The following is a 17630-nucleotide window of genomic DNA, read 5'->3' on the forward strand; positions in this document are numbered from 1 at the left end:
AGTCCCGACGCGGCTACCACACGCCCGCCTCCCCCTCGCCTCCCCCCTCCCCGCGTGGCTTCCACACTCCTCTGAGCGAGGCTTCCGTGCCCTCCTCTCCCGCGCGGCCCTCCCTCCCCGCGCTGCCGCAGCCGCCCTCCCCGTCGTCTGCCCTGATGACGGTGTCGCTCGACGCGTACCTGGAGCCCCGGCGCATATCGTTCGAGTCCCCGCCGTCGTCGGAGCTGCTGCCGCGCGCGCAGACTCCCGAGGAGTCGTACCCGGTGTTCTCCCCTCCCCCCATCCGGCGCCGGCACACGGTGGCCAGCCCGAGCCTGCTGCAGCGGACCTCGATCGTTTCCTACTCGAGTCGCGCCGAGCCCAACTCGCATCACACGTGTAACTACGCTATGAATTACGCGCACTCGATGTATTCTTTGTATTCTAAATTTCGAGATAATAACACGAAGCGGTACGACATAATATTATCCTTTAAATTAGTATGCGAAGAACGCGAGGTCGACAGTGTTATTATTAAGAAAAAATAGATTTTTGTACCCTTTTGAACTATTTTTCACAGTTGTATATACTGTATAGCATTTTTAATAAATCAATGTGTGTGATATTGTGTCTTTAAAACTTTTTTTTTATTTGTACATAGGAAGTGGTACCGTTTCCGCGCCAGTCACACATAGACACAAAGGTATAGTTCATAGATAAGAGGGTGACGGTTGGTGATTATTAATTTATTAAAATCATATAAAGTACCAATTTTGTTTGTATCCATTACGTACCTCCGCTTTGAAACGAACATTCATTCTCCCGGTTTGTGCCATAACCAAATCCATGATTTACACGTCCCTGACATGAACGACAAAACCAAGATATGATACTAATATCTGTAAACGCGCTTTAGTGTTTAACTTTTGTCTCCGAATGAGCGAATAAATACCTAACAATATGGAAAGAAAATTTTGTCTTCTTGAAATCTGACTGCCGAACTTCAGTTGCTTAATTGTGGTGTGAGAATGGTGTTGAGTTATGCCTTTCTTTGTAGCACGCGTGAGACCTCCGTTTAAGCCGCCCGCCAGCCACCAGAAGGGTAATGTTGCGTGAAGTGTCCCGGCTAACCTTTGTCATTCTAATACTAACAGCTGTTGCTTACGATAATCATACTTAGGCTATGTTGCGACGGTGACTGTCTCTTAGGTTCTTTTGTCATGAAAATGATTTCGGTTTTGTAAAATATGTAAATAGTACACCGCTGTGTTTGCAAAAGGACGTGAAGGGCGCTTTTGCACGAATTTGTTTTCTGGCTCTGACTTGCATTAGTCACTATTGTCATCACTTAAATGTTTGCATGGGTTGGATGCATTTGCTTGTAATTTTTATTTTATTAACTCGCTATAAAAATATTTTTTATGTTATAGTTATATTTATTCATAGATATACATAATATGTATTTTTTATAAGTTTTTTTCTATAAATCTTTAAGTTCGTACTTCAATTTCACCAATTTAGATGTTTTGCATGCAAGATATATTCATTGGACCAAGCTATTTGTAAAAATGCTGATTTCAAAATGATTTATTAATAAATCTACAGTTCGACATTTTCGTTTATTTTCATTAGTCGTAATTATACAAATAAAGTTGTTTTTGAAGTCGGTATTTTTACATACAAAATTAATTTTCAATAAATCAGCTACAGTTAATTATTTTCTTACAAATGTTGTACAGTGCATGCTAATAAGTTTTTTTTTTTTTTGAGTATCGTATTAATATAAAAAAACCTCATCTTTATACAGCGGTGCGTTCCGGAGACTACTACATGTTTGATGAGTTTGACGATACTGATGTACACTTGAAAGACGATGAGTCCAGTTCAGACGAAGAGGCCCCGAAAACTATGGGTTTCGGGAAGGTAAGTTAATATGAATTCTAATTGGCTTCTGGTGCATTTTTGTAAGGTTCGTTGTGGGATATAGATAAAGGTTGCACGGGAGTTTATATTGTGATGTAATGAAATGAATGTAATGTACTCGTGAAAGGTTATGGGATATTGTAAAGATTTAGTCTCCTTTTGCACGAAGGAAAGTGTATCGTGAGGTTTCGTCTTGCACGCAATGAGTACGACTAGTATGTCTAGTTTTCGTTACATTAGCTATAACTCGACTCGATTAACAATTTATTGTTGAAAATGATAAGAACATGTTTCATATTGCGCCCTGGGCAGCTTATGGTGACTAACAAGCTTTGCACAAGGTGAACACGCACACTTCGTTTCTCGATAGAACTGGTCGTTTTAAAGAAACAACTCTCGTAAATATAAACGGTAAAGATATCTAAGAGTACAAAGTAAGACGAGATATATCGAGAATCGCGGTGCACGTGTGTGAGAGGGTGTGTGTGGCAGCTGGTGTCGACGGCCATCAAGACGGACGTGCGGCGCGCCGTGTCGCTGCGCCGCGCCTCCGCGCCCGCCGTGCGCACGCGCGCCTCCTCGCTCACCTTCCCCTTCTCCTACCCGCGCCAGGTGACTATGCCGCCGCTACCCTTGTCGGTGCCTCGAATCGCTTTCGTAAAATCTTGCCAAAATGAAACAATAAATTGAAATGATAGATAATTAATTTTAATTAAAAGTAATGATGGAACAGATAAAGTATGAAAATGTTAATACCGGAATGTTTCTATGTAAAATAAAAAAAAACCTTTATCGTCTATTGCGATACTAGTGATGAGACGTTCTCGAATCGATTTTTTTTTTCCGAATGCAGAGTAGAATTTTCAATGTAAAATATTAAGCATGTAATAACAGTGCAGTTCGAGTTTTCGTTCTTTAAATTTTTCTCGACATTTTATGTAGTTTTCTCATTTTAAATTACAAATTTCATCATTCGCCCATTCTTCCACTATTGATATGAAGTATTAGAGTATTAAATGTATTCAGTGATTTCTTAGCATATATTTTAAATCATATTAAATTGTTGTAAGATGTTGTTTAGTAGATATGCTCATTTTATAAATGATTAGGCAAAAATATATTTAATTTCAGCGCCAAAGCCCCGGTTGATTGGTAAAAGCATTGTTGTGCATGTTTTGGAGCTTTTGTGTTTTGTGTTTTTGCCTTTATGCACTGTTTTTATTTATAAGTAAATGTTATTGGGAATATATTGTTATTATTTTTTAATACACAATTATTTTATTATACTTGTTTCTAATTTTTGTTATGTCTTTTTATTATTATTTCTATTTTATTATATTGTATGCGTCGTAGAATTCTTATATTTTGCTATTGACTTTTTAGGGTCGCTCAACTACATCTCGTTCAGAGGCTGTACGGGAAGCTGATGTGGATGTTAAGATATCAGAACAGGATCGGCCCGGACCTTCATCAGAATTAGATGATTTTGCACCGCAACCAGGTAATTCTATGAAATATATTTTTTTTATACATATTTATTAACAGATAATGTTACCGGTATGATTCACTTATTTCTCTAGCTCTTAGGTAACAATATGGTATATTCTTTGCAGAGTCGGAGTCGTTCATTGATAAATTAAAAGGATTCCTGGACACAGCCGCAGCCTTCATATCTAGTATACTTGTATCCTTGACGCGCCATCTAATGAAATATTCGCGAGATTACAGATATGTGTCGCGTACGTTATCTGTTGAAAAGAAACGACTAAAGGTATGAATTATAGTAAATTAATCAATACAAAGCAATTTTCTTTTAAATAGAATAATCAATAATATATTTACTAATTTCAGGAGAAGGAGGGTTTCGGTATCGGTCGACGAGAAGGTTCGCAGATGATATGGGAGCCGCTACCTGAAACGCTGATGCATCAGTGAGTATCATGCTTTATTAATGTATATTTGAATAATTGAAAATTACTGTAAGGGTGGAAGGTTAGAATGCTTATAGGTGCTCGTTTGGTCGGCTGTATTTATATTGCGTAAAATCATTTACTAAACATAAAATGTTATGGTAGTATTATTTTCTAGAGAACAGTATTTAATGTAGATTTTTTAAGTGTTTAAAGGGTAGTTGTAAATCCATCTTGTATTTAGGTAGCTGGTAGTGACTAGTGACCTTTTTTGCATGCTGCCTTTACTAATAGGGAAATGGAAAGATCAAACAACAATCTCCTTCAGCCGCCAGAGGACGTGGGGTAGGTACTAATCTATATCTGCACTGTCATGCACTAATATCTGAATTAGTTTTTTTAGAAATTAGCCTTGAGTAGAAAATCTTAGATATTAGTTCAGAAATGTTACTAAAAGTTTAACTTAAGTTTGGTAGCGGTTTGTCCTAAACAAACTAAATTTAGCTGAAGTTATAGTAGTTTACATTTGCACTTACCACTAGAAGCTCCCACTAGCGACGCTATAGTACAAAAATATAGAAAAAAACTGTTATGTAAAGATTATCCACAAATATTCGAAATTATTACAACACGATTCGGAATGGGGGTTCAAAATTGATATGATGGGGGTGTTTCCAGCCGTAAGTTAAGCGATTTAAGCGTCCCGGAGATCCGCATCTTGGCGGCCAGCGTGGAGGACGGGTTGGACGTCGCCTCGAGCGCGTCCTCCGACGACACCTCCGAACACGAGAGCGCCTTTAGCTTACAGACCACCGAGAGGTTCAGTGCCCGACAGATCCTCCACTGAACTCTTACTGAACTGTTACTCGTTTCATATCATCTACATTTGTTTAACTAGCACCATTTCATTGCATTTCTAAATATATATAATATGATATGTAGTCAATTTTGAAACGGTTGGTAATAGCAGTGGAGGTTCTGAAGGAAAAAGTTTTGTCTGACGCTTTTTATGGGCTTTTGCTACACATATCAACTGTTTACATATGTCGATATTGCACGGCGTTTTTATTCTAATTAAATGTAGAGTCTGGTAAGTACTATCAATTAACTGACTTGATCGTAAAGTTTGTTTAGCAGATGTTTAGTTAAACACAGATTTCACTTTCTTTTTCATTATTTATTTGAAATTAGAAACAAGAGGACAGCTATGTACAGGAGGCAATGTTTAACTAATAACTTTCTGTCTTTACAACATTTATAAATCAGTCCGTGAATGTTTCGAAAAGATGTACTCCGATGGATAACCTTTATTCTAGTATTATAAAATATTAACTCTTACTTGTACCTGATGTTCTATTTATTGTTGTAAAAATTTATACTTCTTTTTCTCTTAAACACAATCTTTGTTTTCGGTGTAATCTTCTTTTTCTCGTTCTAAGCACGTCTGAACTTTCTACGTTGCATGAAAATAACTAAAACAAATATTACAGTAAGGATGTGACGACGTTGGAAGAGCAGGACGATTCGATGTTTAAGCAAGAAAAGTCGCCAATAATACACCTCGTTTATGCATTGTGGTATGCCGTTTTGGCGCATACAGACATCGTCTGTTACATTATGGTGTTCATAAACCAGGTAAATATCCCTAAAACACGGATACCTTTAGACCCCATGTGCCGGATACAGCGTCTTTCCCAAAAGTTATTCAAACTTTGACAAGTCTATATCTTATAACTGTAAGGCAATATGTCAAAATTTACTCATTAAGAACATTGTTAATTATATATGTGTGTACATATATAAAAGTCATTACTAGAATGTCAAAAAAATAAGTAGATATGTCATTTTTAATGAGTCCTTGAATTGGGTAAATTATAATTACTAAATTACAATAATGAAATTGAGACATAAGACTAAGTGTACGTAAGTGGTTTTAATAATAATAATAACTTTACTGTTAAAACTTTTTTTAGATCCAATCGGCAACAATTCTTTCCATCCCATTGCCGCTTATGGTGTTCTTATGGGGAACTTTGACCATACCGCGACCGACCAAAACCTTTTGGGTTACCCTCATTGCATACACTGAGGTGAGATATTTCATTGCAATCCTATAGATATTTATCTTGTTATTCATTAGATATCTAATAGTGTCAACAATTCATATATGTTTATATTTTAGGTCATAGTATTAATAAAAAGCATGTTCCAATTCGAAATCTTACCCTGGAACCAAAAAGCTATACCAGCCAACATGCCTTTCACGGCGCCGAGAATAATCGGAATAGAGAGGAAATTCAACTATGCATTATATGACCTACTTCTTCTACTCATTATATTTTTACATAGGTAATGTATTTTTAATTTACCTTAAGTATTTAGTTTTCATAAGTACTTATATAAGTGCTTACATAAGTATGTACCTATCTCTATCTCTAAACAAGTAATTACTGAGTTTCTTGTGGGTTCTTTTTGTTTCAATCTGTATTCAGGTCATGGAGGGGTGAAATGCAATATAACTACAAACAATTATATTAGCATTTCATTGCATTTCCTTCATTTTGTGTCTTTTACTTTTGATAAAGTTTTTTTTTTAAGTTGAAATACATCATACGTACATACATTTTAAAGTACATATATAATTATTATTTTTTAGATTTATGTTGAAATCACTGGGGTTGTGGAAGGAATCAACGCCGGAGGTAGAATTGAAAGAGGACATGGAGTATCCCTTGAGCCCCTCTGATACCCAATTGCTGGTCGAAGGTCGAGGCGAAGAAGTCGGTCGGAAGTATCTGGAAATGCACGAAAGGCCGACCCCGTGAGTGATATTACTTATTCTGCCTACTGTATTTGTTATAAGTCGAACGGGGCACGTGATTCGAAGCTACTGTGACATCTCGAAAAGGGGACCTTTACACGATTAAAATATATACTATACAACATGTAAGGATCATTCTCGTCATACTCCCTACATAGAAAACTATTAGCAATCCCGTCAACATCATAATTCGCTTGACGTAATCCCATTTACTCCAAGTGCATAAGAAAACGCGAGTCTGCCAAAATACGCAGGCGGGTCCCTCGGGAGCGCCTCGCTGGTACCGCTCCCGTGTGGACTCCTAAATATATAATATGCGGGCAGACAGTAGTGCGAGGCCGCCAGCTGCGTCCAGGAGGCGCGCCGGCCGCGCACGCGCCGCACTCGCGCCCGCGCCGCCTCCGCCGCCCGCTCCCGCGCCCGCCCCCGCGCCCGCGCCCGCGCCCGCACCTCCCGCCCTCGCAACCCCCACGCCCTCCCCCTCCCGCACCATCGACACTTCCGGAATATTCGCCCGGCTCTCCCGTTTCATCCGCAGTTATTCTCCGTGGCCCGCGCAGTAAACATATTAAAATATATTTAACAGTAGTGCTAGCGTCACCTTACGTACTTTAGGAGAACGTATGATTGATAGAAAAAATTATCTTTTGTAACAAGAATTGATGATGCTAGATTTTAGAGACTGTAGGTAGTTTAGACTTTGAAGTGGTTATGATGACTAACACTTTAGTAAAAATGTAATTTAATTAATTACCTTGAAAGTTTAATTGTATACGTATTTAGTTAATTATTTAACATGTAATTAATGTAGTATTTATTTAGTCACCTAAAATAATGACTTAACTCACGTTAATTTAATTATTTTTCCCATAAATACAGGCCCGCAGAAACAGAGACGAACGATGTACCCGAAACTCCAAAAAAAACGGTAGAACTAAGAGAACCTGAGCAAATGAGAGAGACAGAAGATCACGACATAGAACAAGAACCGGGTCCCTCTAAAGTCATAGACGACGATCATTACAAGTAACTAATATTTATAAAAAATTTAATGAAAATTATACAATTTAATCTCGAAAGTCCTAAAGCAAGAATGTGGCACGAAAATTAATTGTTAATTTTATGTTGTATTTCTAGAGTGAATGACGACCAGGAACCGATAATAGCTGTTGCGACGACGTTAGAAGATACATACAGTCACTATCCTCAAGTTATTATGCTATCGTAAGTATCATATATTCGCATGAAATTCGACTTCACATAAATAAATATCGCCCTCCAGATCCTGAAAGTACTCAAAAGTTTTTATGTTAAAAACAGCATCATAGTCCAGCATGTCGCTATAAATGAATAATGGATGCATTAGTGATCAAAATAATACCTGATTATCTGTAAACTGTATGTCCATGTTAGATCAGAGGGTTTATGTTTCGGAAAAGAACTTGGAATTAGTTTTTATTAAGATAGTAAAAAGAGCTGAGATGGCCCAGTGGTTAGAACGCGTGCATCTTAACCGATGATTGCGGGTTCAAATCCAGGCAAGCATCGCTGATTCATGTGCTTAATTTGTCTTTATAAGTCATCTCGTGCTCGACGGTGAAGGAAAACATCGTGAGGAAACCTGCATGTGACAAATTTCATAGAAATTCTGTCACATGTGTATTCCACCAACCCGCATTGGAACAGCGTGGAGAGGAGGCCTTTAGCCCAGCAGTGGGAATTCACAGGCTGTTGTTGTAAGATAGTAAAATGACATACACCTGGCATTAATGATTGGTGTGGTGCGGTGCAGCGTGAAGCGCTACCTGGCGCCCACGCGGCACTTCTTCCAGCGCATGCTGGCGCCGGGCGCGCGCGTCACGGCCGACATCTACGCCTACATGTTCCTCTGCGACTTCTTCAACTTCCTCGTCGTCATATTCGGCTTCGCTGCCTTCGGAGTGAGTATACATATCTCTATTTGTCCTTGGAACATGACGGTCGATTCTGAAAGCGATTTAATTGAAACTATGAGTTATGACCAAAATTATTGTAACAGAAATTAAACATTTGTGCATGTCGTTCCATCCCAAGTGATAAATTTAATTCTCGTTCTTTCTATAATAAATGCTACATAGCAATAGCGGATAGCTGTTGGTGTTAGCATATTTGGCATAAAATACTCACATGTTATTATGTATTAATAAAATTAAATGCTTATATATATATATATATACAAATATGAACTAAAACTATTTACTGTATAAATCTTGACCGCGTGGAATGGTGGCAAGAATGCTAGCAGCATTTCCCCGTTGAATCGCAATTCCTATCCTCTGGGCAAAAAACGAACCAGCCCTCCTGTCACCAGTGGAGGCAAAGAGGCAAGGTGTTATACTTTTGACGAAGCTTTTCGCACTACTACTATTAATTGTATTAATAAATGTAAATATATGACATGATAATACCATCCTCAGACTCATCAAGGGGACGGCGGGGTTCAGGCTTATCTGGAAGAGAACAAGGTCCCGATCCCGTTCCTGGTGATGTTAATTCTTCAGTTCGGTCTGATCGTGATAGACCGCGCGCTGTACCTGCGCAAGTTCATGCTGGGCAAGATACTGTTCCAGTACGCGCTCATCATCGGCGTGCACATTTGGATGTTCTTCGTATTGCCCTTCATCACTGAGAGGTTACTTAATATACGACTTGTTATAAAACCTTTATCTTAAGGTATTTTCTTCTATTGACTAATATGTGGGAAATTGTTTGATGTAATTATTAAGGTCTTCAAATTATGAGAGATGAGTTATAAACACAAACATATCTGCTTAATTTGTGTTTATAATTCATCTCGTGCTCGGCGGTGAAGGAGAACATCGTGAGGAAATTTGCATGTGTCTAATTTCATCGAAATTCTACCACATGTGCATTCCACCAACCCGCTTTGGAAAAACGTGATGGAATATGTTCCAAACCCTCTCCTTAATGGAAGAGGAGGCCTTATCTCAGCAGTGGGAAATGTACAGGCTGTTGCTTTACTTTACTACTTTAAATTATTCAATAAATATTTATAATAAAAAAAAAATACAATTTAAAGCTATTTAAACATTCCAGAACGTTCAACGCTCTGTTGCCGCCGCCCATGTGGTACATGGTGAAGTGCGTGTACCTGCTGCTGTCCGCGTACCAGATCCGCTGCGGGTATCCGCGCCGCATCATCGGCAACTTCCTCTGCAAGTCCTATCACTTCCTCAACATGGTTTGCTTTAGAGGGTGAGTGACCGTGCACGTTTGTTTAGACTGTAGATTTATTAAATAACTGATAACTGTTCGTTCCGACTCCCGCAATTATGTGTGGGCTAAAGCGTCGCAAATAGTACCATTATAGTTTTGTACTATCTACATCATATTTTCTGATATATTGATTAAGCTAATACTGAGGAATTTATTACGTTATCATAAAAAGAAAATATTTACAGATTTATGGCTGTGCCTTTCTTGTTCGAGCTTCGCACTCTGATGGACTGGATCTGGACGGACACATCTATGACGCTCATGGACTGGCTCAAAATGGAAGATATATTCGCCAGCGTTTTCTTACTAAAGGTGGGAGATGTACTTAGTTTAAATAGTACAAGTAGTTTAATAATTTCGTTTGTTTGTTATTATAAAACTGACTCGTTGACAAAGCGGCTACTTTAGGTAATTAACATCATCAGATTACCAGTTGAATTTCATGGTTTAAAGAATTTAACTGTATTATATTATCACATGTCTGGTCGCGTGCGCTCGCGTGGCAACGGACTATTTGCGTGGATATGACATAGCGGGCGGAGTTCCCTGTGTGATGCGCAGTGGACCCCGTGTGAATGTGTGTGTGTGTGTGTGTGTGCGCAGTGCTCGCGCTACGTGGAGGACGAGTTCCCGCAGCCGCGCGGCGCCAAGAAGTCCGCGACGTCCAAGTACCTGCTGGGCGGCGGCGTGCTCGCCTTCGTCATCGCCATTATCTGGTTCCCGCTCGTCTTCTTCGCCTTCGGAAACTCCGTAAGGATGTCTCCCTTGCTTCGCAAATACTCAAAATGATTTATTTTTACACTACTAATATCGTTGGAAAATATGTCCTGTTAGACGATTCTTGCTTGACTTCAAATATGGCCTTAGTGATTACTTTGATAAATATAAACACACAAACATTTATACATTGTTACTTGGCGATGAGAGGTTGAATTCTTTACTTGCTTTTGATTTCTGTAATGTTTTTTTTCATGATTCTAAAGGTTGGGCAACCGAATCCTCCGACAGACGTTACGGTGAAAATACGAATCGGACCATTTTTGCCAGTCTACCAGATGTCGGCACAATCGCATAACATAGACGTGTAAGTTTACGGTTTCGTGGTATTACGTTTCAAATCATTTAATATTACTCAAACACTTCCTGCGTTCCGTGGTATTATGTTTCAAATCATTGAATATTGTTCAAACACTTCTTGTATAAAGCCGGTCGTGTGATGCCCCCGCAGCTTCACGGAGCAGGACTACACGCAGCTGAGCAACCAGTACGCGCGCGACCGCACGGCGCAGACGTTCCTGTCCAACTACATGTACAACGACGTGGCCGTGGTCACCATCAACCCCAACTCCACCATGACGTGGCAGATCTCGCCGCCCGAGCTCGCCCGCCTCGAGCGCGAGGCCGTCTCCAGTATGTCTCTCTATCCATAATATATTTCGAAATCAATGACAGGTTTTCTTTTGATTTAATGTCATTTGTTTTTTTTAGACAGGCTCTATGTGGGCAATAATTTTTTTCAGCTCTCTAAAATTAAGTCATAACAATTTAATAAATTGCAAATTAAAAATCCTTTTTATTTTTCTGCACATTTACCACTGGAGCTCTTCTAAATGAGACTATAACCGATTTTTATATGCAGACAAGAATCGATTTATACTAATAATATATTATTTTTAAACAGCGGTAGAAGAAGAAGGAAGTAGAAGATTATTTCAATAAAAAAATTTGTTATACTATAAATAATTTTCTATAATAATGGAAATACTGTATTGAAATAAAACTAGTTATAACTGGTTTGAATCGCGTATATTAATTATTTTTAACATCCCGATGTTTCGAGCACTCTACAGCGTTCGTGGTCACGGGTAGACTGCGAAAATTTAAGACAACATTATGGAAATACTGTATTTGTCATTCGGGAAAAAGGTAACATACTAATTTGACGATCACAGATGCGTCGCTTGCGGTGAAGTTCACATACGTGATCACGCATCCGAGCAACAACGCGCAGAACCCACCCACCATAGACAACAATCGCGAGGTGCCGCTCGACGCCTACATCGACGGGAAGCCCAACCCCGAGAGGGAGACGCTGCTCAAGCTGCTGGCAGACACCGCCAAGCCCGACACCTGGTAACGACAGAACCAATCCCTAAAATAAAAAATCGACAAAGATTCGTATTTTGTATGCATACCTAAGTAAGCTAACGCTCGATAAATCTGTCGCACGCTTTTTTATTTATCACCCTTAACATTTTATTTCCAATAAATAAATAAATAATAATAAATATGAGACATCACATACATTACTCTGATCCCATTGTAAGTAGCTGAAGCACTTGTGTTATGGAAATCAGAAGTAACGACGGTACCAAGACAACATAGAAAACTAATGGTAATCTACATCGACTTGGCCGGGAATCGAACCCGGGACCTTAGAGTGGCGTACCCATGAAAACCGGTGTACACACCACTCGACCATGGAGGTCGTCAGAAATAGAAAATTGTATAACCAGAGTCTATAATACTACGAGATACTAATAGAATATTATGTTTTAGTTGTATTGTAATTTATTTTTAGGCTAAATGTGAAGATGCTCTTCCCGAAATTCCTAAAAGTCTTCAATAAGGGCACTACGAAGCCTGCCTACCAATTGATGCCCCCGATATCGGGGACGGGTGAGTCATTTGTTACCTCAACTAAACAAATCCTTTAGGAATACCCAATACTTTACACTAATCCGTACTAATTTTGTAAATGCGAAAGTCTGTCTGTTTATCTGTCTCGCTGTCACGCCAAAACTACTGGACTGATTTAAACGAAATTTGGTACACAAATAATCCAGAGCCTGAGAAAGGTCATTGACTACTTTTTAGGACACAAAGAGGTAACATCTTTGTATACCAATCATCGACATAATATTTAAAGTTAATTTGCAAATATATTAATATTCTACAAAGCTGCGGGTAATAGCTAGTATTTTATACTGGATACGGAATTATATCTTCGAAAATATAATCGAGTTAGAAAAAGTTGATAGCGAATTATTGTAACGATTAGTTTTTGAAATAAGAATTGTAATTCGCGCGCGTGTAAAAATGTGCTCGGCGTTTATGGCTGGCGTGAGTCTCATGTGGCACCACCCCGCACCCGGCAGAGCCCGACGACGCGCGCTTCTACCGCGACGTGCAGCTGCGCCTGGAGCGCGAGGGCGACAGCGTGTACTGGCGCGTGCGCGAGGCCTGCCAGCCCTCCGTGAGTAGCTCCGCCCGCGAGCCCGTCTGCGCACACGCGCACTGCACGTGGCCTACCGACCTATCTGTTCCTCTGTCTTTAATTTAATTATAGTCTGTTCGCGTTAAGAATGCAGTGAGTTGTCATTGTTCACCGGCACCTTTGACTAATCAAATCTTTTCAAATTACAAAGTTAAGTTCATATTGAACAGGTTAAGACATTAACTGATATTTTTATAATTTTAATTAAATTTTTATTATTATTAACTGATATTAAAAAAAATTAATACCACACAACTTTGTAAAAATAAAAGCGCGAGAAACGATGCCACCACGTCTTACAAGAAGAAATTGCCATGTGGGATTTAGATAATGTTATGGAACTAGCTGCAGAAAATTATTTTATTATAAACACTAACGACGACAGTAATAGTGTTAGTAATAGTGATTAAAATATTAATGACATAATTTCGATTTTTGACGTTAATGTCAAATTCATTACACTTAGTCTTTAAAACAAATATAGTTTGTTGGGATTTTAACACAAATATACATACACCTTTATCCTTCTTTTAAAAAGATTTGATTGGTCAAACAATGACAACTCACTGCATTCTTAACGCAAACAGACTATAGTGTGGCTCTGCCATTTATTCATTACCACGACCTAAATTCCAATTCAGTGGTGAAAGTAAGTAAAACTTGTTCTGCAAGCGATTGAATACCAGACTAATATTATTATTACACCATAGAACGAAAAAAGTGAGCGTCATAATATACCCATAGCTTACAATATTTTGGTCGCGAGAAGATTATACACTATAAGCGATCTAGCGCTGTATCTTTCAATCATTTGGATTTAAGTTAGAAGAAGATTTATCGCTGCAGTGAACATAAATTCTACTTACATCATTTAAAAAAAAAGTTGACATGAAGTTATGCACGTAACAGATGATGCTGACCCAAAAGTATTGCCTTTGGGATACCATTGCTCATACATTGACTTTGTATTAAATATAGAATATATAAAATTATAAGCTAGGCGCTAAGATCAATGTATAGTATTTTGCCGATGCTACATCTAATTTGTGTCGTACTATACCCTCTGCCGGCTCATAATTGTGTGGCGGTAAAACATAAACAGTGCTAAATAAACATAAGATCTTGCAACACCCTACTATTAACTAAATGAAATATTCATTGTTATTAAAATGTATCAACAGGATTACCTCGCAGCGATTCCGATGAACAACTGCGATATGCTCGTCATGTACACTTTCAATGACAAACTCTTCCCGGAGACTCTCAACTTTATATCAGGAGGAGGGTAAGTACGATTCCCTTCCAATGTTACATTTTTTCTCATGGAATACTAAATATTTGATTGTTGTATAGTAAATGTATTTGAAAAAAAGTATATTAAAAATATCAAAGTAATCAGCCATAATACAGGTTTAGCGTAGCTAACGTCAGCTTATCTATTACAAATATTGCTACAATACATCTCACCATATGTTTTGAAGTGTATTAAAATAAAAGCTTAAGTGAAGTCTCCGTATGTGTCTCCTTGGTCGGCGTCGTTTAAATATAAATATAAATATGGGACGACATCACATACATTACTCTGATCCCAATGTAAGTAGCTAAAGCACTTGTGTTTTGGAAAATCAGAAGTAACGACGGTACCACAAACACCCAGACCCAAGACAACATAGAAAACTAATGAATTCTATACATCGACTTGACCGGGAATCGAACCCGGAAGCTCCGAGTGGCGTACCCATGAAAACCGGTGTACCTACCACTCGACCATGGAGGTCGTCAATAATACAAATTTAGCGTAGCTAACGTTAGCTTAGCTTACACATATTGCTTGTTTTATGAAATATCTAATAACCTATTACGAATAAAAAAAACACATGTCACAATATGTTTTGAAGTGTATTAAAATAAAAGCTTAAACGGAGTCTCCGTATAGTACGACACAACTTAGATGTCGCATCGGCAAAATTCGTAAAACCGATCACATCCGAATTGAGTACGCTATCCCAAATTATCAATATTTATTTCTCACGCGAATATGATCTTTGCACAAACGTAATAACATGTAATATCGCATGACCTAATATATTTGTCAATTTGACGCGTCGATGTACATGCACCTGCTTTCTCTGACGTGTGAATCTATAGCGACGAATAGAGTCGAATGGCGCGATAGGGAGCTATTTCTATTGGTTGTGTAAATCGGCAGTCATCGGTTTTATTTTCATTCCATTGCATTTTCCGATGCTACATCTAATTTGTGTCTTACTATATGTGTCTCGTTGGTCGGCGTCGTTTGAAACGTCTCCCCGTTAGGATCATCGGGTTGTACACGACGTTCGTGTTCCTGGCGTCGCGCGTGCTGCGCGGTTTCTTCTCGGGCATCTACACCAAGATCATGTTCGACGACCTGCCCAACGTGGACCGCGTGCTGCAGCTCTGCCTCGACATCTACCTGGTACGACGCACACCTCACTGCTTTCGAAAAAAATAATCTCATGATTATTTTATTCAACGATTACCATGACTTCTAGAGAATAATATAAAAAAACTTAGTGTTATTTACAGAACTATAAATTATAGTCTATTTGAGCACATTTTTTCCCTTTCGAGGAGAGTCGAGATGGCCCAGTGGTTCGAACGCGTGCATCTTAACCGATGATTGCGGGTTCAAACCCAGGCAAGCACCGCTGTTTCATGTGCTTAATTTGTGTTTATAATTCATCTCGTGCTCAGCGGTGAAGGAAAACATCGTGAGGAAACTTGCATGTGTCAAATTTCATAGAAATTCTGCCACATGTGTATTCCACCAACCCGCATTGGAACAGCGTGGAGGAATATGTTCCAAACCTTCTCCTCAAAGGGAGAGGAGGCCTTTAGCCCAGCAGTGGGAATTTACAGGCTGTTGTTGTTGTTGTTGTTTTCCCTTTAACTCGCTCTGGCCTATTAAAATTATTTTCATACACGAGATTTTTTTTCTCATGGATCATCAATGAGAATAGATATTTATACTACAATATTAATCAAACAGCTATGTTACTCACACTATCTCACAAGACACACTCACTTTTCAAACCGGATAAAAACATAAGCGGAACACAATACTATATATCACTGATTTTGACGGCAGAATGTCTGATGAATGGGTGGTAGATTTATTTAAAGAAAGCCCTTAAACTAAGGGACCAGTGCGCAATACGGGTTTGAAAGTCCTGGTATTCAGTAATTGCTTAAAATTAAATATAAATTATCTTTCAGGTTCGCGAGGCTTTGGAGCTATCCCTAGAAGAAGACTTATTCGCGAAATTAGTATTCTTGTATCGATCGCCAGAGACCATGATAAAATGGAGTCGACCGAAGGAAGAAGAAAGTCAAGAGCAAAGAGCTTTACCAGCTCCGAACTGAGCTACGTCGAGGTTTTAATTGGTTCGAAGTACATATTACCGATATGTCGAGATTAACAATTTAATCAATTAAAAGAAAGGTAATGAAGTAGATTATAAATGGAATTGAGGATTTTTCCTATAACGTTTATCATATATTATATATACATAGTTGACAACGAAAAAAATCATTTAAATAGCTTTCATATTTTCGTATATATTATTCATCTTTATACAAACAAACATAGTAGCTATACAGTTTATTTAAAAGTAATCAAATTAATTTATATAGAGATAATTTTATATTTATATATATTGTTGTAAAAACTGGATAACTTGTTCGTCCATATGTTAGCTTCAAATCTTAGATAAGAGCTTTGACACAAATTAATCGTTTCAAAAGGAATAATCCTATAGATAAAAATATATCTTCATAGGTATATTTTAAGTTCTTTAAAATGTAAAACAGTAAAATCCAAGAAATCGATATAAATTTGGTAACCCTTAGAAAGACCGTGTAAATGAATAAATTTAGTTTAGGATATAAAATACGTAAGCTGTACAGTAAGAAGGTAATTAGGAACCTTAAGAATAATGCCTGTGCTTAAATATTTGAATTTTACATATTTAACTCGAAAAACGGATCAAGTAGTCTGTCATCTATGAATGTCAGTTGTCCGTACTAACTTATCAGTATGTTAACATGTATTTGTAATCGGAAAAAAAATTCAACCGTTTTCATATTTTTCATAATATTACGTACTAGTGTGTACTTCAGAAGCCACATATAATTCGTAATAGCTTTGTACAGATAACATTTGGTATATATTTAGAAACCTCTTATAGAGAAATGGTGCCTGGGGATTTATGGAACAGCAACAATGTAGGGATCCATCCATTGATTGTCGATCATCAATCATCATCAAGATACAAATATTTACAATTATTTCTAGCACAACTATTTGTATTTTGTACCTGCACATAGTAATTTATTAGTACTTAATAAATAAATAAAAACTTGTAGTATCTACGCTCTCTAAATGTAAAACGGTTTATAATAT

The 17630-nt window shown here is 38.1% G+C and overlaps 1 protein-coding gene across 1 annotated transcript in view; it reads left to right on the forward strand.

The window, feature by feature from the left end:
- Positions 1-16748, forward strand: part of LOC124530822 (piezo-type mechanosensitive ion channel component) — a 47895-nt gene extending 31147 nt beyond the window's left edge. Inside the window, exons 28-53 of the mRNA XM_047105143.1 lie at positions 1037-1081; positions 1787-1902; positions 2395-2514; positions 3286-3403; positions 3516-3673; positions 3754-3833; positions 4491-4631; positions 5303-5447; positions 5786-5902; positions 5995-6161; positions 6469-6633; positions 7513-7659; positions 7771-7857; positions 8426-8573; positions 9090-9304; positions 9730-9888; positions 10095-10221; positions 10513-10659; positions 10893-10993; positions 11138-11319; positions 11862-12042; positions 12491-12588; positions 13068-13165; positions 14368-14471; positions 15503-15644; positions 16445-16748. Of these exons, the coding sequence (XP_046961099.1) occupies positions 1037-1081; positions 1787-1902; positions 2395-2514; positions 3286-3403; positions 3516-3673; positions 3754-3833; positions 4491-4631; positions 5303-5447; positions 5786-5902; positions 5995-6161; positions 6469-6633; positions 7513-7659; positions 7771-7857; positions 8426-8573; positions 9090-9304; positions 9730-9888; positions 10095-10221; positions 10513-10659; positions 10893-10993; positions 11138-11319; positions 11862-12042; positions 12491-12588; positions 13068-13165; positions 14368-14471; positions 15503-15644; positions 16445-16591 (3455 nt within the window). The 3' untranslated portion in view covers positions 16592-16748. The remainder of the gene's footprint in view (positions 1-1036; positions 1082-1786; positions 1903-2394; positions 2515-3285; positions 3404-3515; positions 3674-3753; positions 3834-4490; positions 4632-5302; positions 5448-5785; positions 5903-5994; positions 6162-6468; positions 6634-7512; positions 7660-7770; positions 7858-8425; positions 8574-9089; positions 9305-9729; positions 9889-10094; positions 10222-10512; positions 10660-10892; positions 10994-11137; positions 11320-11861; positions 12043-12490; positions 12589-13067; positions 13166-14367; positions 14472-15502; positions 15645-16444) is intronic.
- Positions 16749-17630: the final 882 nt, after the last annotated feature.

Source organism: Vanessa cardui, chromosome 7 (genome assembly GCF_905220365.1).
Source record: "Vanessa cardui chromosome 7, ilVanCard2.1, whole genome shotgun sequence".
NCBI lineage: Eukaryota > Metazoa > Arthropoda > Insecta > Lepidoptera > Nymphalidae > Vanessa > Vanessa cardui.